The 24,971-nt window shown below is 35.4% G+C and overlaps 1 protein-coding gene across 1 annotated transcript in view; it reads right to left on the bottom strand.

Moving 5' to 3' along the window:
* LOC106880130 (protein disulfide-isomerase) overlaps positions 1 to 24,609 on the bottom strand; it is a 35,207-nt gene extending 10,598 nt beyond the window's left edge. The window contains exons 1-5 of the mRNA XM_014929951.3: positions 24,367 to 24,609; positions 16,513 to 16,707; positions 9,585 to 9,718; positions 5,229 to 5,366; positions 899 to 1,003 (exon numbers count right to left, since the gene is read on the bottom strand). Coding sequence (XP_014785437.1) covers positions 899 to 1,003; positions 5,229 to 5,366; positions 9,585 to 9,718; positions 16,513 to 16,707; positions 24,367 to 24,589 — 795 coding nt within the window. The 5' untranslated portion in view covers positions 24,590 to 24,609. The remainder of the gene's footprint in view (positions 1 to 898; positions 1,004 to 5,228; positions 5,367 to 9,584; positions 9,719 to 16,512; positions 16,708 to 24,366) is intronic.
* Positions 24,610 to 24,971: the final 362 nt, after the last annotated feature.

The raw sequence follows: 24,971 nt of genomic DNA, 5'->3' as shown, positions 1-24,971 counted from the left end.
CGTCACCAGTCACAAGTCTATCCAAAAAGGGTGAAAGGAGTTCGCGAGAATGGAGAGAAGAGCAGATGTCAACTCGGAATTTGCAGTTGCTTTCGAACAATTCATGAGGCACCCATTTTCCAAGTTTAGGAATCTTTCCAAGTTGTTGTTGATGATGAACAGTTGTATGGTTTGAACTAAGCTTTATTGCCAATTCTTCAACTGATAATGCAGGATTTTCTTCAAGTAATGCCTCAAGGAGCTTATCAAACTCAACTGAACGTCCTGTTCGATCTTCATCTTCAAGGCTGAAATCTCCACTTCTGAATTTTGCAAACCATCTTCTGCAAGGTCTTTCATTCAAGCATTCTTTCCCATAAACTGAGTATGTTTCGAGTCGCTTCGGCTGCAGAGTTTCCATTTTTGTACTCATAAAGCATTATGTGCCTCAAATGCTCTTTGGATACTTCCATGTTAGAAATGGTTTTAATCAAAGAAATTTTAATTCTATTATAATTTTTAATTCCATTAGACATTCTAAAATACTATTAAATTTCATTCAATTTTAAAAAAGGTAAAATCGGACAGAACTTATGGGATGACCTGATTGTTCAAAAAGATACCACAAAAAAAATTTTCTTAAATAAATAGATAAACACTTTATATTACTTTAAATTAATGAACATTTCTGCATGACAAGAAATATGAATTTCTTACATGTGCACAAGGCCTCAAATTTATTGTTGAAAATTTTCTCAAAGTACAAAAAAATGAAAGATGATCGCTAAAATTCTACAGTACATTGAATTCACTCAAGTTTATTTTTCGTTTAAAATATTTTTGACAAACTATTTTTAAATGAAAGTAAATTACTCAGCAATAGAAAACTTAGTTAATGTTAAATATAATTTATACTTACTTCTTGGTTGAACTCAATAACAAGAGGTAGCTTATTAGCAACTACAAATGTTTCAATATCTTTAGCTGTAAGTTTCCCATCAAATCGAACTTCTCCATCATCAAACTGAAAATATAAACAAAATGTCATTGAAAACTTCACAAGATTGTGAAACACAAATAATTTAAAGATTTACATAGTAAACTATACGATCTATATTTGGTATAGAAAATGGATTTTTCTCTTCTATACCTCCGTTAAAATCCACACAATAAGTATTCCAAAACTAGTTGCTAACACCATTTTTACATTATATTTCTACAATCTTTGTTGCCTAATTCACAACCTAATTCTTTACATATCTCCTCAAAGCATTTTTTCTATAAAACATAACTGCATATCTCTAACCAAATAAACAATTCACTCCATTTGTTAATAGGTCTGTTTTGAGGACCTGCAAGGTCATACAAATGACTGTAGGTTGGAATAATTGGGATGATTATAAGACAATTGATAATCAAAAGAATAATTAAACCAAAACAAATACCAAGTGGCAATGTGATGGCAAGTAAGAAAGAATTGGTTCTAATTAGTTCTCCAAAATTCTGTCATAGCCAGGTAATTTCAATGGTGATGTCAGGGAACACGTATACCAATGTGTGCAGTGACTGATCGAGACTCTTGGAAGAGAGTTTGTATTTATTTTTTAATGCATGACTGAATTATAATTGCAATAAGAATTTCAGTAAACCAGCCTATTAGACACCTACCCATGAAGTGGACATGAGAGTCAAATTGCATTTGAATTTAGTAAAATATTAAATATTTCTATGATTAGGGATGAACATATTAGTATGGGGAGATATGTAGAGAGATTTTAGGTTTGGAACAAGGAGACTCAGAAAAAAATATGAAAGGGAGAAGGAAGGTATAGAACGTAAAAACATCTTTGTTAGTCTAAACTTACAATAGGAATAATGTGATGCCTAATACACCACAGAGGAGACAGAAATAGATGACTTTCAGGATGACTGGAAATTACTAACAACCTGTGACAGAGCAAGAATCATGGTGATGTTGCAAGTGAAATAATGGTAAAATGATGGTATAGTGTTTAGGGTTAGAAGAGCTAAGTGACAGATTTGGAAGAAAACATGAAGAGATATCTAGAAGCTAGGGATGAAGCATGAAATGCTCTGTAGTTCAGCAAGGAGGAAAACTGAAAATACGATGTTTTGGTAATATGTGTTACAAAGATAAGTGTGAAGTGTTCTGAATTACAAAATAATGCAATTGTATGATTCAGGATTCTATTGGAGAGAAGTTGTGAAACAATCACTGGTGCACTTATTTTCAGTGAGTGAAAATAAAGAGGAACGTCTGTGCTATGTGAAGTTATTCAATGAGAAATAAGAGTTATTAAGGGACTACCTTAAGTGGAACCAACAGAGGGACCAGTTAGCTTCAGTACAGTTAGTAAGTCTGTTAAAGAAATTAAGGCAAAGAAAGCAGCAAGCTCATCAGAGATAGTTGCTGAGATGTTGGAAGCATCAGTTTGTTAGTCACATGCTAGTCATTCAGTTAAGTAGTACAGGAAGGTGCTATCCTCAATCACTGGAATATCACTATCTGTTAGAATGGCAAAGAAGATGCTGTTGAGGGATAATTACAGAGGATTTAAACTGAAAGACAAAGATCTTGAAAACATACTTTTACCATAAGTAATTCTGGTTAGCTTGGACAAGATGCACTTTAAATTTGTCTACTACTTTGCATTTGTTAATATAGGTACGGCATTTCATTGGTCATTTTGTCCTAAAGTTTGTCTGGTGCTAAATTTAGATCAATGCTTACGAGAGGTATGGAAACCATGTCAAAGGAATTAACAATAGGGCTAAGAGTAACAGAAAATTCAATGAGGCTTTGTCTTTGGCAGCTTTTATATGGTCATGTCCTAGTTCTTAAAATAGAATTTGTTAAAGAGTTACAAAAACAAAATTAATAACAAAACCATAATCCTACACCGTTGCCACATGGGAAGTAGGCCTGCTCGATATTCTATACTGAATGTAAACAATGGGTAACAAAAGGAGTAGTGAGATCTTTGGCAGGCCAACATATCACTTTGGCATGTTTTCAACTGATAAAAGATTAACAAGTGGTTTCCAATTTGGAAAATTCAAACTCATTGTTGAGTAAATGCACATTTATTCAAAGCTGAAGCTTTTATCTTGAGTATTTATGTGTTCCATCCTTTGACATAAGTTATCAACATCCAGAGGTCTTTTGATCCCTATTTAAGACATTTTATTTTGATGCCAAATAAAGTCAAATACTCAAAAACAGAAATCGGATCTCTTAGTAAAACAATAGTTCTTTTTGAATACTGATATAAAAGTTTTTCAGAAATCAAGGAATGCAATGAAAAAGGACACATTACATAGGTCACTGACTATATTCAATAATCTATAGAGATTCAGACTCATGAATGCACACTAAGTGTTACTGAGGATATTATTTTGTCCAAGAAACAAAACCAGTTGATCATTCATCTTTCATACATTTGTTAAGTAGGTTAGTCAGTAATTTTGCTGGTATTAGAAATATGAAAATGTCTGGAAAACCAAATGGTTAAGAATAGTTAATGGAATTCTAGTGAAGATAACTTATAATTTTACAGGGTATATTATTTGAATGAGCCGTTGTATTTCTTGACCTGTCCAATGATAGATGACATTTTAGAAAAAGGAGAGAATTGTGGCTTTCTAGATTATTTCTTCATTCTTTCTGTCTCAAGAATTTTATGGTGTTTGCAGATGATATCAACTTTGAAAGGTATTTTGCGATTATACTTTTATAAACATGTGATCTAAATGGATGATGAGGGAAGAAAAAGTGAAATGGGCAACCATCTGTGAGTAAGATTTGTAATGAAGTAATACACTGCTTCTGTTCTCTTCTACTTCTCTACTAGAAACATTTACTTTGGAATTTACTTCTATTGAGAAAAAAAAATTGTGTGCATGTTATTTTTAACGTAAGTTTTCTTATGACGGCTTCTCTTTTCTGCTTATTACTTCATTAGAAATCTACGGATGCACATACGCACATAATAGAGAAAAATGAAACATATGGGCGACTTGCTCCAAAACACCACCGAGTGGGGAACGCTTCTCAAAAATAACCTGCAGTTGTTTCCTTCAAAATTCCTACATGGTTGAAATGTACATACATCAAGGTATATTTGTAGAAAATTTCACGAAAAAATATTCATTTTCCTGGAAGTTAAGAATTTAAGTGGACTGTTGGAATTTCCGAAAATTGTCCCCCACCTCCATTCCAAAACACTGTAGTTATGCCTTATTAGAGTTATGTAATATACTTACAAGAAATTAAAGGATAAGATCATTATAGATTAACATTCAAACGGAATGGTCAAAAAATAGTTTCTTTTGTTAAAGTGATATATGACCGTAGTCAGAAACTTGAAATACATTATTTTAACTATTTAAAGTACAATGCAACACTGTAACAAAGACCATTTTAAAAATTGCACTGGAATTTTTGCTAACAAAAATCAAAAGATATTTGAGCTAAAGTGAAACACCCAGTAAAGTGGAATGCTATTCAAGCATAAAACAGTTGAATATTTAATGAAGATGATTCTTTAAAAAAAAAAATATTGAAGAATTATCTATGATGTTAGCTGGTGTGTAACAGTTGCTCTATAAATTTTAAGGAATAACAAGCAACTAAAAATTGAAGAGAGGATGGTTAAGGGCAGGTCAGTTTATTCTCATCAAGTCAGTTCTTTCATGTATATCTGATCAAATAATTTTCAGGATAATTGGAGCAGCATTTAACCATCATGAATTAGAACTATTCTGATGTCTGAAGACAATTCTATATTTCTGTTAAATCAAATGATTTCTAAAATATCCAAAGATTTGTTGATTCTGAATTTAGGTATTGATTTCCACTGATATTTGTAAAGTATTTGAAGATAAAAGTATAAAATCATCATCACAGCAGGAAAACCAAACCACTGATGCAACATACAAATAAAAAAAAGTTAGACTCTTGTGGATCAAGCAGATTTGCACTGATTTAATAGCAAAATCTGCATTGTGTGTAATCAAATGAGTTTACACAATGATTCAGTTGAATTGTAATAATGAAATAAAAATATCAAATTTCTTAGATTTTTCAATGAAAATTAAATTCCTGACAATTATACCAGCTTTCAAAATGCAATAAATTGTAAATTGACCTACAAAAATTGCATAGCAATTCATAATGAATTTCATTACAAAGAAGAAAAAAGATTAAAAAAAAAAACTAACAACCATACCTTTTTAAAAAGTATAATAGCATCTTTTTCAAGTCCGTGTTCTTTGAAGAGGTCAGAATTGCTAGTGATAGCAAAGGAAACATCATCAATGTTTGCAGCTGCTTCAGTAAAAGCTTTAGCATCAGCTGACTCAACATCCTGTCAAGATAAATTTTATGTAATAATTTGAAGAAAATGCAAGTGATTACTCAACAAAAAATAAAATCTTTTCTCCAGAGTCTATATAGCTTTAGCCCATTTAGTCGGAAGGTTGGCCAACTCATTGCAAGCTGGCCTTGAAACATTTTCACAAAATTCACATTATTCTTATAACAACACAATCATTAATCATATTTTCTGCTAAGAAAAATCAATAAGCACTAAATTAAAATAAATCTAAAGTTAATTACAGTAAGTAACCTTTCAAAATTTATTTCAGAAATACTAACAATCTCTTCAATAATGGAGCAATGGAACCCAATTAAAATTTAGAGAATAGACATTGAAACAGTACCATAACCAAACAAATACACAGTACTTATCTTAATGTGATTACAAGTATTCAATATATTTTTAAAATACACACACGTGTGTATATGTATGCATTTGAATTGAGTTTGTTTCTTCCCTTGACCCACTCAAAATTCTATGTTGGTTTGCTTACATCCCTGTAACTTAGTTAAGCAAAAGCAACCCTTCAAGATAGTACCCCAGTATGGCAGCAGTCCAATGACTGAAACAAGATCAAGACTTGTAGTACATCATTATCATCGTTTAACGTCCGTTTTCCATGCTGGCATGGGTTGGATGGTTTGACTGGAGACTGGCAAGCCAGGAGGCCGCACCAAGCTCCAGTCTGATCTGGCAGTGTTTCTACAGCTGGATACCCTTCCTAATGCTAACCACTCCAAGAGTGTAGTGGCTGCTTTTTACATGCCACCGGCACGGGAGCCAGTCAGGCAGCACTGGCAATGACCCATGTATGCATGGTGCTTATTGCATGCCACCAGCACGGGAGCCTGTCAGGCAGCCCTGGCATCAGCCACAACTACAATTCCATTTGATTATGATTTAGTTTGATTTTTCTTGACTCAACAGGTCTCCTCAAACACAGAATGTCGCCAGACAATTCAAAGGTACTTTTTAAATGGGCTGATTATGCGACACTGGTGTAGGGTATGGCTATGACACAGTTAAAGCCAATGGAGAATTACAAGTAATGGTACAAGTTCAGTCCTTGTTAGAGTTATTATAGTGTATCTAAGTGAAATCTATTACTCAACTTGTTTTACATCTAACAGACACTAAAAGGAACCATATCCAATAGTAGACATTAAAGACAATTTTCTCTTTCTATTATAGGAACAATGTCTGAAATTTGGGGGAGTGGGCTATCCAATTTCATTGAATCTAGTGCTCAAATACTACTTTATCGACCCTGAAAGGATGAAAAACAAAGTCAATCTCAGCAGAATTTGACCTTAGAATGCAACAGGCAAATGAAATCCACTAAGCATTTTGTCCAACAAGCTAACAATTCTACCTTGCCACCTTATGAAGTCATCCATGCTTTAAAATAATTGCTCCAAAAATGCTAAGGTAAATATTTAAATTTAGAAGGAAAAAAAAAAACAATGCAAATCATTCTAATAATATACATAGGAAAATTACATATTTACTTATTTTCAAAAGACTTACTGCTCATATTTTACATTGGGTTTGTACAAGAAAGAACAAACTCACAACTGCAAATATCTTGCAGGTTTGAAAGATAGAATGAAATGTAACATACCTAATCGATTAATCATTTTAAATTTAGCTAATATTTTATCTATGTAAATCACAGTTCAAATTGAATTTGATTAGGAAACTAAAATAAATCATACTGATTTTTTCTGAAGAGGCTGAAAACCAATTTCTATAGGTAATGGGCTAAAGTTGAATTGCAATTTAACTGGTCCTAGTAGGGTTCAAACCAATTTGAACCCACATGAATGACGTATTCAACTAGTTACAGTACAGCATTTACTTTGGTACTCTTCCCTGCAACTGCAAATTACTTTGCAAATGTGAAGTTCTTGTCTGCCTGCCTGCCTGTCTGTCTGTCTGTGTATATATATATATATATATATATATATATATATATTATCCTTGATGGCTGGTGAAGGGCAAGCATTTCCTAATTTATGGTGTTATCAAAAGGAAACAATCAACTAAGAAATAATTCAATGGCGAATCATTGTTTACTGCAATCATTTACATAAATATATCATAATTTGGATATATAGATACAGTTAGCAGTGGCTGAATTATTAACTTATTACACTCTTGGAGTTAGGTGTTCCAACTCTGGTATAACCTATAAGCACATCTTAATTAAAAATTAAGTTATCAGTACCAGGAAATGGTGTTGCTGAACACTTCCAATCAGCCTTGATTGATCACATCTGACACAATAATAATACATAATAATCCAGTGAGTAACCTACAGTTACTGCACATTTCAGTTCTTCTTTGTGGAACTATATATTACAGTCATGCTGTGTTAGAGTCAATGAACTATAATGATAATGGCAGAAATATTCCATCATATTGGATGTCCAGTAGTTTTTATAATGGTAAGAGAGATGTCCAAGGTAGACTTACACATTGTGTGCATCACAAAATATATCTACAGAGGAGAAAGATAGCTAAACAATAAAGCAAATCTAAACATTCCCAATTCAAATAACTAAATTTGAAACTATGTCCAGCTCATTATCAGGATGAGATAATTTTGAAACGAGTTGCATAGAAGAAAGTCATATATTACATGTAAAACTCATTATTCTTAAAATATATATTAAAACTGGATAATTAGAAAAAAAATTAAATCTACTTCTGATCATTTCAATTCATTTACTGAATTTTCCAGTTTTAAATGTTAAACCATGAATGATAGTTGCAAGTTCAGAATTTTGCAATATTGTATATTACAACCTTTCATTTTGAAAATGGAACCGCTCACCCTTAAATTATTATAAGCATTCCTATAACTAAACTTGTTCCAACAATATTTAATAGCATTCTGCTAAATATCTTCAAACCTCTCATTTCTAATAAGATCATTGAATGTATAAACATAATGAACTACTAACGAGTCTAAATCTGCAGAGTTTAGGACTCTATTATCCTTATCACTGTCCTCTCTTTCACACTACTTTGTCTTATCTGTTACCACTTTCATATAACAATAAATCTGTTCTTCCTATCATACTTTAACTTCTCTCAAAACCTTGCCTAAAGTTATCACTATTATCTGCTAGGCCTTGCAAGTTACAAAGTGACCCCACTACTGCTGGCACCACAGTAAGAAGTACCCAGCACAGTTAAGTGGTTGTGAATCAAGCAAAGACAATGCAGTCTTACCAAAGGCAAGTCAACTTTTATAGTGCTGGTGTCATGAAATAAAAGCACCAAATATTTTATAAGGTTGATGATAACAGGAAGGACATCCAGCCACTGAAACCAAAACTGAGACATTAAAGCTAGACGTGGTTCTCCAATCCATCAAATTCTCTTGAATCATCTAATGGAAAGCAAATGTCAAATGATGATAATACCATATCTTTGAGGAGTTGGCCAATCATTAGACTTAGCATCCAGATGAGATACTAATGCTACAAAAATCTGAGTTAAGTACTGGATATATAGATCCTTGAGATAAGAATTATTTTTCTAAATGTTGAAAGGATTAACAAGAAATACTTTTTATAACTACTAGCAATGAAATAAACTAAGGTAGAGTTTGTCAATGATATTTCAATTTAACTTAAACTGAAGTATGATAATCTGAAGTTTTACAATGAGCATAGTGTTTGAACATCTAAAATATCTTATCAGCCAGCTGATAAAAAAAAGGTTCAAATGTATGCTAGTCTTCCTTGCCTTGTTCTTTACCTATCATTCCTGAACTATAATTATCACAATTCACATACTCTCAAAGTTCAAGTAAGAAAACAATCCTTAAAACCTTTTTTATGAAATTATATTTAAGATTAAAGCTCTCGCAAAAGAAATGACCAAATATTTTTCTGAAAAGAAACATTCTTTCACAAACATTACAATTAGCAATCATCTTACTGCTTAAACAGTAACCTGCTCTAGTCCACTAAACACAAACCTCTTCATAACCCCAATTCTTCAAATGCATTTATTTGCAATACTTTACATTTTCAAAGCAATTAGTTAAACTGATCATTGACCATATGGAATGTGTTCGATTAGGTTTAACCTCCAGTCAAAGAGGGTTTAGTAAAGGTAAGGGGATAGTTCTTTCTCATCAAATTTACAAATAAAATCAACAGAACACTGGAAAAAGTAAAAAGTGAACATTACCTGGAAAAATCCAACAACAACAACAGCTTCTTTATTAATAAGAGTTTTGGCCTCACTAACGGTATTTAGTGTAACAGCAGGAGGACCAGTCTTTTTTTTAATCCAAGCTACCATATCTCCAGCAGTACGTCCCTCTGAAAATTAAATTTAATACATTAAAACAAGGTATTTTATAATACATATTTCAAAATACTGTTTTGAGAAGTCAGGCGAGCAACTTTCCAAGGAAGCAAAGATCATGGGGTTTCTAATTTTATAGTTTTAATGTCCTTTTGTGATAGATAAAGCATCAAAGATTCAATCTTTAAATTAAATATAAACTGAAGACTAGTTAAGAATCCAAAATTCCAGTCAATTATTGATATTAAAAGAAAAAAATGATCTTCTGTTAGCTGTAGTAAAAAGTAATAATTGCTCAGAATTAATATTAATGACTTAACATTTGCATTTTTATACAGACAAGTTGTATAAATTTGTAAAATTGCACCACACTAAATAGTAATTTCTTTAGTAGCAATAACACCAAGTTACGCTCAAGGAGAACAGGTTTATCACCAAAAACATTCAAGTGATCTAGATAATGTTGTGGTTTGAGGGAAGATTTTACAATTTCTAAGGAACAGAGCAACAATAAACAGGTTCCCTTATCAGTTGACCCCCAGTTACATAGAGTGCAGATGAGCTTCAAACAAAACCAAGTCAACACTTCACTTTGATAGTATTGATAGTATCCTTAAAAATGGCATGCACATAAAATTTATTTTTCTTCCCCTACTAATAAATCAGAGGGTTTGTGTACAGAAAAAGAAAAATCAATGTGAAGCAAAGTTTCTGAACATTCAAGTTTATTTAAAATGTCACAAGTTCAAATACTGTGACTGGTATTGTACCATATTGTGATAACTAAGACCATCTGTTGTTACTTCAGAGAGGCCTGCCTTAAAAGGTTACCACAATTGTTGTACAATAAAGTGGTGATTAATATTATTAAAAGGACTCAACTATAAATAAACTGCTTCAAAAAATTAATGTAAGTAGCTAACTCATGAATGTTTAAGATTTCAAGCAGCAATGTGAAAGAAATTACAATAGGAAGGAAAACGAAGAATCACAAAATTATCATTGTTTTGAATATGTCACATAACCTTTACAAAACGACTGGATTGATCATTAGACCACCACATTTAGGCTAGACAAGAATATTCTTTACAAGAATATTTTCTTTGTCTATTGACTGACATTCAGATTTTTTTTTTAATTAAAATTTTTAACTTATTCTTTTTTAATCTCATAACAAAATGAGTTTCATCTTTAGTGGAGAAACTTTCAAAGGCTGCTGACAGTCTTTAAAGAATTAAATTTATAAAACTATTGTGGTAAGTACTAACAGAGTTAAAAAAAAAAACAACAAAAAAACTATAAATGCCTTTTGGAGTATTCAGGTCAGAATGTTCAGGCTAGGTATTTGTTGCATGTCTCACCAGTTTGGGAAGACATGCAAAGGACATGGACACCACCTCTCCCCCAATCCATGGACTAAATTATTATTATCATCATCATCATGTCTTCAGCATTTCGTTTGTCTTTATATTCAGAGTTCAAACTCTGTAGAGGTCCACTTTGCCTTTCATCTTTTCAGGGTCAATAAAATTAGTACCATCCAAGTACTTGAGTCAATGTAATCAACTATCCCACTCCCCCGAAATTGCTGTGCCAAAATTTGAAACCATTACCATCATTATTTTTTTTTTTATAGAAAAACCAAGTTTGTTATGCAATTGAAGCCATTTCATCTTGCCTTATTGCTAATACTCTTAGCAAAAGCCTTAACACACCATTGAATAATATATTCCTAGATGCCTCTAAAAGAGGCAGGATGGTCATGACTGGAAAGCTATTGATCATTGGTTTACTCATTCAGGACTGACTTTGCACAAAACCTCAATCAATACTTTTGCTGATCAATCATCTCAACAATTCCTTTGTTGCTTCAACTACACTCTGTAAGCCATAGTCAGATCATCACTTTCTAATATGCCAATCTTTTGCATTCTCTGCCCAAGAGTATCATGGCTTGTACATACACATCATATAGTATGCCATTTATATGAACAGAGAAATAAATTAAGCAGAGAGAAAGCTTCTCATTTGAATCTATATCTAAAAATGCCAAACAGCTACAAATCAAACTAACACCTATAGAATGTCATTAAAAAAAACTTTATCTTAATTTTTAACATTAACTCAATGATAGTTTTTTTAGAGAACCCTAAAACAGAACTGACTGCTAATATATATTTCAACCTAAGGCTCAAGAGAAAACTGATCATTGCCATGAAATAACTATCTCACTTTAGTAACTATATAATTAATGCTTATAGTTACATAATTTAACTGTAAGGCCTCATCAATGTTGTGGGATAGCATTAAGTAGTACAGACATGACTACATAGAGAGTTTGGTCTGTTGCTTGTGGTCTCAAGTTTTATCTCATTGTGTGACACCTTGGGCAAGTGACTTCAGACTATTGCACAGAAACTTAAAGCAACCTGCCATGTGCATGTGTGTAAATATTGTCTATTTCTTCAAATAGGTCAAAATAGAACGTTTAAAATGTTTTCCAGATCTTAACTAATAATTAGAGACCCTCCTCAACTGAGCACAGCTGATAAATATTACTGAAACCTATAAATAAATTAAGGCCTAGACTCTACATTGATTCACTCTTTTACTTGTTTCAGTCATTTGACTGCAGCCATGCTGGAGCACAGCCTTTAGTCGAGCAAATCAATCCCAGGACTTATATTTTTAAGCCTAGTACTTATTCTATCGGTCACTTATGCCGAACCACTAAGTTACAGGGATGTAACACACCAACATCAGTTGTCAAGCAAAGTTGGGAGGACAAAGACACACAAACATATACACACAATTACATATATATATATTTGGAAATGTGCTGTGAGTGAGAAGACCCAGCAAGCCAAGTGAGATCGTTGCCAGGGACCCTGGACTGGCTCTTGTGCGGGTGGCACATAAGATGTACCATCCTGAGTGTGACCGTTGCCAGTACCGCCTGACTGGCCTTGTAGGGTTTTCGAGCGAGATCGTTGCCAGTGCCCCTGGACTGGCTCTTGTGCGGGTGGCACATAAAAGACACCATTTCGAGCGTGGCCGTTTTCGTGCGGGTGACACGTAAAAGCACCCACTACACTCTCTGAGTGGTTGGCGTTAGGAAGGGCATCCAGTTGTAGAAACTCTGCCAAATTAGATTGGAGCCTGGTGTAGCCATCCGGTTGCACCAGTCCTCAGTCAAATCGTCCAACCCATGCTAGCATGGAAAGTGGACGTTAAACGATGATGATGATCCTTTACCTGTTTCAGTCATTAGACTGAGGCTATGCTGGGGCACCCCCTTGAAGGATTTTAATCAAATGAATCAACCCCAGTATTTTTTTTTTTTTTTAAGTCTGGTACCTATTCTATCAGTCTCTTTAGCCAAACTGCTAAGCTATGGGAACATAAACACACCAACACCAATTGTCAAGTGGTAGTGTTTGGGACAAACAATATATATATATATATATATATGTGTGATGGGCTTCTTTCAGTTTCCGTCAACCAAATCCACTCACAAGGCTGAAACTATAGTATAAACTCAGCATGAAACTATAGTAGAGGACACTTATTCAAGATGCCATGGTCGGACTAGTCCCGGAATGATGTGGTTGGGTAGTAAGCGTCTTACCAATCTTGCACCTAATGAAATTTTAAGTCCCTTTAACATTTTCGTCATGCATGTTCATTTCCTCACTTGCTCTTTTGATTTTGCCTGAACAATATGTTACAACACGTAATACCTAGCAGAATTATTATCTCATTACATTTCGGATGCAGACTATTCATGTAATTGATAATGCAGTAGCTTTGAAGAAAATGGTTTGCCTAAGGCATGGTTGTGTGATTATAAAGAATTTCACTTTGAACCTATGTGGCTTTGAGTCAAAACCTACTGCACTGCACTTTGAGTAAGTGTCTGCTATTATAGCCCTGGGGCTACCAAAGCTTTGTGTAGATTTGGTAGAAAAACTAAAAGACTCATCTGGGTGTGAGCACATGCATGTTTGCTTGTTTACATTTACGTCTACCAAAGTTGTAGTGCTACCATTGTCACTTCTGTCATTGAATCATTTGCTCACTTCTTGCATTTAAACACAAATGATGTAAGTGACCCTTTACTTCAAAAACACATAAGGATTATCAACAGACAGGATATCTAGCTGTAAAACAATGCTTCAATAACATATAAATCTAAGGAAAGGAAGCCAGTATGCTCCACTGGATGGGTAATGTCAGCATGTATATACAACAAACTTTAAGTGATTTGAGAGAAAAACTGGGTATATGGTAAATCAGATGTAGTGTACAAGAGAGAAGACTGTGCAGGTATGGCCATGTCATGGATATGAATGAAGATGGTTGTGTCGAGGTGCTGATCTCTAATTGCAGAGGGAACATGTGGATAGGGTAGACCCATGAAGATGGGAGACGAAGTGGAAAGGATCTGCAGGTGTTGGGCCTCACAGAGGGGATAATAGGTAACCGAGACTTCTAGCAGATTGTTGTGCTTAAGACCTGTCAAGCTAAGTAAATATGTGATTGCCCTTGTATACAGTCATGTCCCCTGCATCATTCTTCAGCAAAAGGTTCTTAACCTTGCGGACATGTGGGTGCCACATAAAAGAACTCCTGTCAGTGGTGTATAAAAGCATCCAGTGCACTCTGTAAAGTGAATGGTGTTAGGAAGGGCATCCAGCTGTAGAAACCATGCCAAAACAAACACAGAGCCTGGGCAGCTCTTCAGCTGGCCAGCTCCTGTCAAACTGTACAACCCATGTCAGCATGGAAAACAGATGTTAAATGATGATCTAATCCAACCTAGCTAGGAAAAACAGACATAAAATTTATTTATATATATATATATATATATATATATATATATATATATATATATATATATATATATATGAAAGTTACAGAGAGAGTCAATGAAAGTTACAGAGAGGGTCATAGCCCAACTAATTAGGGAGCGAATCCATTTAGATGAGATACAGTTTGGGTTCGTGCCAGGTAAAAGCACCACTGATGCCTTATTTCTAGTAAGACAGCTGCAGGAGAAATACCTAGCCAAGCATAAACCTCTGTACCTGGCTTTCGTTGACATGGAGAAAGCCTTTGACAGGGTCCCCCGATCCCTTATCTGGTGGTCAATGAGGAAACTTGGGATAGAAGAATGGTTAGCGAGAGCTGTGCGAGCCATGTAGAGATGCTGCCAGTAAGGTGAGGGTTGGAAATGAGTACAGTAATGAATTCCGGGTAGAGGTAGGGGTCCACCAAGGTTCCGTCCTCAGCCCCCTCTTATTTATCATAGTCCTCCAGGCAATCACAGAGGAGTTCAAGACAGGTTGCCCCTGGGAGCTCCTCTATGCTGATGACCTTGCCCTAATTGCGGAGTCACTATCAGAACTAGAGAAGTTTCAGGTGTGGAAGCAAGGTCTAGAATTGAAGGGCCTTAGAGTCAACCTAGCTAAAACCAAAATCCTAATAAGTAGGAAGGTAGATAAAACACAAACCCCTTCAGGTAGATGGCCCTGCTCAGTATGTAGAAAAGGAGTAGGTAGTAACTCTATAAGATGTACCCGGTGCAAGCTATGGACACATAAGAGGTGCAGCAACATCAAAGGCAGGTTAACTAGGAAGTTAGTTTTTGTTTGTGGCAGATGTTCAGGTGCAATAAAAACTAAACAAACAGGAAACAACTTTTATCTCATTCCAGGGTGAAAAACTAGAGGTAGTCGATAGCTTCCGCTATCTGGGCGACCAAGTTAGTAGTGGGGGTGGGTGCGCTGAAAGTCTAGCTGCTAGAATAAGAATAGCCTGGGCAAAGTTTAGAGAGCTCTTACCCCTGCTGGCGACAAAGGGACTCTCACTCAGAGTAAAAGGCAGACTGTATGACGCATGTGTACGAACAGCCATGCTACATGGCAGTGAAACATGGGCTGTAACTGCTGAGGACATACGTAAGCTCGCAAGGAATGAAGCCAGTATGCTCCGTTGGATGTGTAATGTCAATGTGAATACCCGTCAGAGTGTAAGTATCTTGAGAGAAAAGCTGAACATTAGAAGCATCAGTTGTGGTGTGCAAGAGTGATGATTGTGCTGGTATGGACATGTGGTGAGAATGGATGAGGATAGCTGCCTGAAAAAGTGCCACACCCTAACAGTTGAGGGAACCCGTGGAAGAGGTAGGCCCAGGAAGACCTGGGCTGAGGTGGTGAGGCAAGACCTTCGTACATTGGGCCTCACCGAGGCGATGACTACCGACCGAGACCTTTGGAAATGTGCTGTGCGTGAGAAGACCCGGCAAGCCAAGTAAGATCGTTGCCAGTGCAACTGGACTGGCTCTTGTATGGGTGGCACATAAGATGGACCATTTTGAGCGTGGCCGTTGCCAGTACCACCTGACTGGCCCTCGTGCAGGTGACACGTAAAAGCACCTACTACACTCTCTGAGTGGTTGGCGTTAGGAAGGGCATCCAGCTGTAGAAACTCTGCCAAATTTAGATTGGAGCCTGGTGTTGCCATCCGGTTTCACCAGTCCTCAGTCAAATCGTCCAACCCATGCTAGCATGGAAAGCGGACGTTAAACGATGATGATGATGATATATATATATTTTTACAGATAAATATTAAGGTACTAATTCCAAATATTCATAACGAGCATGGTTAATACATTATATACTGGTTTTGCTAATGTGTCAAGTTAAATGAATTAACTAACTCTCAGGTCTGTGTTCAGTTATATGAAATCAACATATGTACATTAAATAGTTGCTACACAAATCCAAATATTAGAAAAACGAAATACCAGAATAGTCATATATTTTTCCTTCCTTGAAGAATTTGATAGTTGGGTAGCCTCGAACTTCATATTTCTCAGCCAAATCCACTTCAATGGTAGCATCAACTTTCCCTAAATAACAGTTTTCATCATCTTTAAACTCTGCAGCTGCCTTTACATATTCAGGAGCAAGGGCTTTGCAATGCCCACACCATGGAGCATCTGAAACGAAAAGTTTTTATTATAGTATGAATAGGTGAACACAATTCAATTCTGGAGAAGCTGATATCTAAACCTGATCATGGGAATAATATGATCAGTACAAAGAAAAACATTAACATATTTGGGAAAATAGTAAAAGCATTACAACTGAAATACAGGCTGTGGGTAAATGAAAGAAATACACAGAAGCAATTTTTAAATTCAATTTCTGATAAATTTTAGGTAATAAGAATTGCAGAGGTATTGTTCTCAGTCATGTTTGTTTGCTTGTGGACACGATATCTCAAGAACTACTGTATGGATTTGGATGAAACTTTCGGGTATGTTTGGCCTTGTGACTGGCACGAACTGATTAGATTTTGGGATTGATCCAGTACCAGGCAAGGATTCTGGATTATTTTTCCTGTTTTTTTACTTTATTTTTGAGAGTGGTCAGGTTCATTCTTAGTATTCTCGTTTGTGAGAGCAGTCGAGTTTATTTCAGATATTCTCATTTTAAAAATCAGCTCTGGCTAATCATTGAGAGGGTGTTGGCGTTGCCTTGGCAGAGGTTTACGCTCTCAGAGTGCTCGTTATAGTTGTTTCTTGGTGCTTCTGACTGCACATTATGTAAAATAGTCTTTTAAGGCAACGAGCTGGCAGAGTTGTTGCTATGCCAGACAACAATACTTAGCAGCATTTCTTCCACTTTTATGTTCTGAGTTCAAATACTGCTGGAGTTGACTTTGCCTTTAATCCTTTCAGAGTTGAAATAAGTAATAATTAAGCACTGGGATTGATGTAATTAATTTACTCCATGCCCTGAAATTGCTGGTTTTGTACCAAAATTTGAAACTATTATGTCAAATAGCTTTAGATATCTCAAGAACTGATAAATTATTTATTTATGGGATTAAAAACTGTCAAAAAGTCTATTTTATCTCCAATATTGGCATGTTAACATAAATCCAATGAATCCATACCAATTAAGTATGGTAGCTGTGCTTGAAATTGCATCAACCCCTGTTCACATAAAGGTATCTTTTCAACTAGTTGCCCATTTTATGTGACCAAGAGGAAGAGCAGTATATATTGCAAAACAATGGAGTAGAAGTGACCGTCCTACTGTCTCTTCAGCTATATGGTAAGAACCAACCCATTTCTAAGTTACTTCAGGCTGTTAACCACTTTTCCGTTACCACACTTGGTGAGAGATCCTTAAAATTGCTTTGGAACTACCAAGAGTTTTTAGATGGGTATTCATCATTATAGAGTTCCTTACCCCACAGAAATGGAACCAATTTCCTTTGTCACTTTGATCCGTTAGTGGTTAAGTAGCATCATCTTAATGACTATGAGTAGCATTACTGTACGAGGTAACACGAATACAGCCCTTACCCAGCAGTGTTAATGGGAACAATTTCAGCAAGATACGATGCCTTCCTTGTCTATAGCCAGATATCACATGTTCAACCTATAACAACAGTGGAATAGCAGATGCAGCTACCATATGCAAACATGAAGACCACAAATATCAAATCCTAATGCCTCAATCCAGACCGGTTGAACATTGCAGAGTCCAAATTTAATCATATCATTGAAGCTACAATAACCCTACCTAGCAACTGGTCATCACATATATAGCTTCTAAAAAGGTACCAACTGGTATTCATGCAGTGAATATCATACTCAACACCTTCCAGATCATTACTCGATATCTCAGGGTTTTTCTCTCTCCCTAGATAGTACAGTGATTTTTTTCAAAAAGAAGAGTGTACAACTAGATCTCTGTGGAGTTGATGACATTCACAAAACAGCAAACTCAATGCCCTATGGCCTCCTTAACATAACACAGGCTTTTCAGAGATTGATGATGTCATCCAAATTACCCTTCACTCTATGCACACCTTAATTCTCTACCTGTCGTACGCTCAGAAGACAAGTATGAACATCGTTTACTCCTATGATCATCCACATGGTCATCACACCTAGTGAATATTTGCCAGATCATCATTGACTTTCCCCAACCTAACAGTCGACAAAGATGAACTCCAACTACTAAAGGAGAACATGGCAGCCACCCAAGAATTTCCTACACCACTGCATAAGTTGAGAGAATTAATTTGGCTTCATTAATTTCATTCCCAAGAGTGCTGGTGCTGCACAACCATTCACCAACGTGCTCAGGAACAGAAAGAAGAAATCAAACCAATAACCCTTGAGCATGCCACTTTCAGGAAAGTATACAGCAGGTCAGCCTATGTTACCCATCACCCCAGAGTAAATGCATCATTGTGCACATTAGCTGCATCAGATACTGGAATGGGTGGTGGAGGACATCTAGCAGCCAGTCTTTTTCTCCAAATGTTCACATTCAGCAAAAACAAAGACAACACTTTTGGAAGAGAATAGCTAGCTGCCTATCTTAGTAGGGAATAATTTTATTACATGCTGGAGGGTCACTTTTTTTTTTGTATCTACAGACATGTTGATAAACTATGCCCAGAAATCCAGATTTGATTACCATTCAGTAAGAGAGAGATTCATCACTTCAACTATGTTTCTCAGTATACAACTGACAGCAGATAAGCCAAGAGGGATTAGCAAAGTAGTAGAACATGAATTCTTTTGCAATCCTACAAGTACTAACATTGATTTTGATCAGACAGCAGCTGGCCATGTATGGAATTTGTCACTACTGACATTTTAGCAGGTGCTACATCCTTCTCCAGCTAGATGGATTTTGAATGATGTCTCCATCAATCAAGTATATTTTGGGACAGTGCGCTATGGTGAAGTTTTTACTACGCTCCTTTGTCACACCCAGGCACCAACTTCACACAGAAGTCGATATTAACATAGTTCATATGAAGCAAAATAAACAAAAACTCTCAAGACTAAGCCAGAAACTGCATAACTTGGCACTTTTGTTTCATCTCATGAGGTTTGAGCACATAGACATCCATCTCTTGAGAATACTTCCTCTTTCATATAAACATACGTAATGTCCACTTGTTTTTAACAGGTACACCAGAGAGTCTGCGGTTATCCAATTAGTTGACATTACAGCCAAGATGGTTACTAAAGCCTTGATAGAGAACAAGATTTCCAGCTACAGCACACCATTCAAGGCTAACTTCTTCAAAGAATTGACAATTGTTAGGCTCAGTTGAACATATGCCACCACTTATACAGTAGCTAACAGTGGTGGAGTATTTCCTTCAACTCAAGTTTGCAATAAAGGCTTAAGCAGATTGCTTAAGTGGTATAAGTATCTTCCTTTTGTATTCCTTTGTATACACTCCAGAATGAAAGATTAGATATACGCCAGCTAAATTTCTCTATGGTAATACCATCAAATTACTAGGACTGCACTTAATAGATCTACTGCCAAAAACAGACACATCAAACTATGTTTATCGACTATGAACACCTGAGCAGTGTGTTAGTAATTAGTACTTGACAATAGCAGACAGCAGTACAAGACCTACTTCTCCAAATGTCTGCATATTTTTGTTCACAGCAACACTGTGAAGAAGCGTACAAGATATGATTGTTCAAGAAAGTTGAGAAAAACTTCAAAGACTTTCATTCTCAATACACAAAGTGAACAGGAGACTGAGCATCAACTGTCTGAAGACAGCATATTTGGAGAACCATATGTCAACAGAACATCAACTAAAGACTACTCTGATTCTTCCAGCAACCACCGATGTGCTAGTATCTCAATATACTACCAATAGGCCAGTTCTTCCTTCTGTCAGTGACCAGAAAAAGACAACATGCCCAATGGCCAGTCAATTTGTGAAGGTCTGGCTATTGGCCATATTTCCTCAGATTTTTGTATTATCAGTTTTCATTACCTATTGTTTTTTATGCTAATTAACCACTGCTTCCCATCAATCAAGAAAGAGCTAATGAAACAACCTTCATACATTTAATCATTCATTGTTTGCCTTCAGAGTTTCTGAACCAATCAGGAACCTAAATTCTCTCACCCACTTAAGGCTATACACACAGAACTCAAGTTGCACCACTCTCTTTTCTTTGAGAGTTCAGCACTACAGGAACCAACAGAATCTCCATATAAAACTCATTTCAGCTGAAGACCTGTTTAAGCTGAACTAGAAATTAATTCACTGTATCTCACTTTCAGCTAATCTTTATACGCTATTTTTGGTTTACTTCAGCAAAAATATCCACTCATCTGCGATACTCTAAAGGAACTATAATTCAAGAGATAAATGTGTATGTGCACCTCACAGAGGAAATGACCGAGACCTTTGGCATTATCATGCTTAAGAAGAGACTCATCAAGCCGAGCAAAATCAAAGCCGTGACAGATACAGGTGTCACACATATGGCACCCATGCTGGTGGCACATAAAAGTACCCATTACATTCTCAGAGTGGTTGATGTTAGGAACTATGCCAAATCAGACTGTAGTTTGATGCAGCCTTCCAGTTCACCAGCCCTGGTCAAACCGTCCAACCCATACCAGCTTGGACAATGGATGTTAAATGATGATGATGATGGTGATCAGAACATAAATACTTTTTTTTTCCATAAAACGTTTATGCAAACCTTGTGTATATTAACGTTGTAAATTGAAAATTGATATTTTTACGTATATGCAATGCTGACCACTGTGTAACTACTTTCAGTTTTAGTAAAAGAATTCCATACTTCAAGTGGTAGATAGAAAATTAGAGAAATTTTATTTATTATCTTATCTTTGCGCATCCACTTTTTTTTCTTATATTTGTGAGCCCTAAACATGACAATGTAATGTTGACAAGCGCCTCTTTTTAACACGAGTGGGTAGCTTTGTGTTTACACGCCCATCAATATGTGACAGTAATCACATTGCTGAACTCGACCTTTGATCACAACTTAGTTTTCAAAATCACTACTACCACACACAAATCTTCCGAATGTATTCAAAATCACTGATAACACTAGTTTTTATAGCATATGTTGCGAACTATTTGTTACTGGACTGGCCTTACTGGTTAAAATTTGAGATTTTGTTTTAAAGTTTTCCCAGCCTTTCTTGTTCTACTAAATAGATCTATTGGCGACAAATATATTCATGTTAACTTATCGCTGTCGATATAGAACAAAGAGCAAAGGTGGGAACGGGTTTGCAGAGAAAAACTAATATTTTCCTCTTCATTTACCCTTGTAAAAAATAATAAATGGAGGGACTAAACTTCTGAACTGGGTGCAGTGCATAAAGTAGGCTATCTGAAAGATATCAAGACAATTTAGATGGTTTATATACACAGGCCGGAAGAGGTTCACGTTTCTAATGGTACCTAGAATAGTGCACTTGGGATTTTCGTACGAGTCCGTGACGACTAACTAGACTATCCCGAAAGTATTACTAAATGCTTTCCAACTGGATTGTATATAGAATAAGAAAAAAATTACATGTATGTGTATAAATATACAGATAGATAAATAGATATATTGTTTCAGTCAACGGCTGTAAAGCAATCGTGTGACATTCATACCTCATGAAACGTACATGCACAATAAAAAATAAATACGATTTGAAATTAATTAACGAGAAGTGAAAATTACTGTCATATATATAGGTGGGAGTGAAATCGAATTTAAATGCCACGACATCAAGCACCCCCACTCAACAGATGCTGTAACTCCCACAAACGCAATAGCTGACAACGTGGCCTGAAATCGGGGGGTGGGAAGGAGGGATACACACACACACACACACACACACAAACACATTCGTATATATATAGTAACATTGCCCACTGTCATTTACTGTGTATATAATTGACAGCAAAATCAAAACTGTTCTAATTGCAAATCATTTCGAGCAGACGACTCAAGTTTATATTACAAAGTATGTATATTTAACATATTGATAATCAACTTTCGAAAGGTCTATCCCAAAATAAAAGATAAAATTTGGGCCCGTTCTACTATATATAACGAATATTTTCATTGTTATATGGTTTATGTCCTATGTAAATCATATATATCAATATTTAGCAAAAAAGTGACTCAAGGTCCGAGAGTTTCGTGCGTTGGCACGTTTGATAAATGTCAACGCACGAAAGTCTCTAACCTAATACTTTGAGCTATATTTTTTGTGTTTGCATTACCATACCTCTATGTGCATACATATGCATACACAGAGAGAGAGAGAGAGAGAGAGAGAGAGAGAGAGACCTCAGCACACTGTCCATATATAACTACAATGAACGACTAAAATGCTATATTTAATTCTCCTACCATTTTCTTCTACAATACTAAAAACAGCGGAATTGAAATGTAAAAAGGAAAGAATATCTAAATACAATTTGGTAACTTGAGAAGGGTCTTTTGCAGGGGCTTAGAACTGGGGGAGGGGGAGGGTTTCCCAAAAATTAAAGCATGATCGACAACCGGAAGTGACAAGATAAACGTACACCCGGCAGCACAAGTTGAATTGCTTTATAATATAGAAATGAAGATACCCAGCACTTGTTTCATTTCATAAAATATATCTGATGTCGTGGGAACGAATCATTGAATATAAATTATTTATAGAGTGTAATAATATCGGTTGCAGATTAAACCAACATGCCTTAAACGAAATGCATCAATATGTCGAGGTGATGGCTGTCTTGATTTCAATATTTTCTTTAAACACTTTCAATTATTAGGATAGATTAAAGAATAAAACCAAAATTTCACTTTAATGATTTGATTGTTCGGAATAGTCATTTATCGAAATTATTTCGTTCCCCACTTTTACCTTCCATCTGTCTCGCTTCATTTCTTATTTTTCATCAGCAACGAAAATCCTTTCCTAAGTTTATATACATTTATATTATTATACAAAGAGAACAGAGAGCTCCATTTTCTTTCGTACAAATGAAAAACTGGTGAGCAGCTAAAGTTAAATGATTCAATACCTAGCAATTCAAGTGACCTTACCATCAGCTTAGCCATTTTCTTAGTGTGGAGATATGTCAAACGAAGGGAATAAGAAAACAAAGTGCCAACTTAATAAACATCTGCTACGCTAAGAAGAATATTTTAAATAGAAAAGGCATGTTTAAAAATATCAATTTTATCATATTTGATGCATTAAGACACTTATTGGTATTTTTCTTTCTACTTAAAACGATCAAATAATTCGATAAATAAAAAATTAAGGAGTCAGCAATATTTCGTGCACGCATCTGAATTAAGTTGCTAGAAGCTAGTGACTAAGACATAAAATATCAATCGGGTGTCGATTAATTTCGAGACTTTATTTAATTTCAATTCATTTTTTTTTTCTTTCTTTTATAAGTCATTTGTTGATGATTTGAACCATATAATTGAAACAGGTAACTAGATTTTTGTTGATGTTTTCCTTTTAATTAGAACATATACATATCTGAGTACGTGTGGGTGTGTACAATTGTAAATGACAGACACATCTGATAATCAACCATTCAGAAAGTGAAGATTAGATGTGGAGATATTATACTATAGCATTTCATGCTACATCGGCGTGTGTGCGTATATATATATATGCATGTATGGTTTGGCAATCAAAAGGTGAAAGATAGACAAAACGTAGGATCCAACCGTTCCAAGAGGGTAACAAAAAGAAAAAAGTAAACGCAGAGATGAAGAAAAAAACCCCCAACAGAACAAAAGCAGAGAAGTACTTACAAAATTCGACCATCAAATACTTAATTTTTTGGGTTAGTTGCTCAAAGTTATCTTTCGTTAATACTAGGACCCCTTCTTCTTCCTTAACACCTTCAAGGGCCTGAGAAAAACAAAACAAGGCGACGAAAACTATCAGAGACGACTTCATGACTCCTCCGGATGCCGTTAGTAAATACGAAGGGGTATAAAATGAGAAGACTTGAATGTATGTCTGCAATAACATTCAACGTGGCACTAAGGAGTGGTGGCCTGAACACACGTGATTTAATAGGACAGCCAATGGCGTGTTGAATTGTAATTGGTTTGTTCTGTTTCTACGTCAGAATCGTCGTGTCGACATAAGAAATAAATTCCATATGGATATTTCGTGTTTGTCGGTGGAAAATTCTGCAATAAATTAATATTTTAGGGTGGGGGATTTTTTTTTACTTCCTTTTTACAGAAATTTCTTTGTTGTTATGCTTCATTCGTTGTAAATCTTTGTAGCAAATATAAGGGAAAAAATTGCTTTGCGGCATTTCTTTCGGCTCTTTACGGTCTGGGTTCAAATTCCGCCGGGTTTAACTTTACCTTTTATTCTTTCCAGGTCAATAAAATAAAGTATC

This window comes from Octopus bimaculoides, chromosome 2, assembly GCF_046866305.1.
Source record: "Octopus bimaculoides isolate indiv1 chromosome 2, ASM4686630v1, whole genome shotgun sequence".
NCBI classification, from domain to species: Eukaryota; Metazoa; Mollusca; class Cephalopoda; order Octopoda; family Octopodidae; genus Octopus; species Octopus bimaculoides.
Note: the sequence above shows the minus strand (reverse complement) of the source record. Positions and strands in the feature narration are given on the sequence as shown.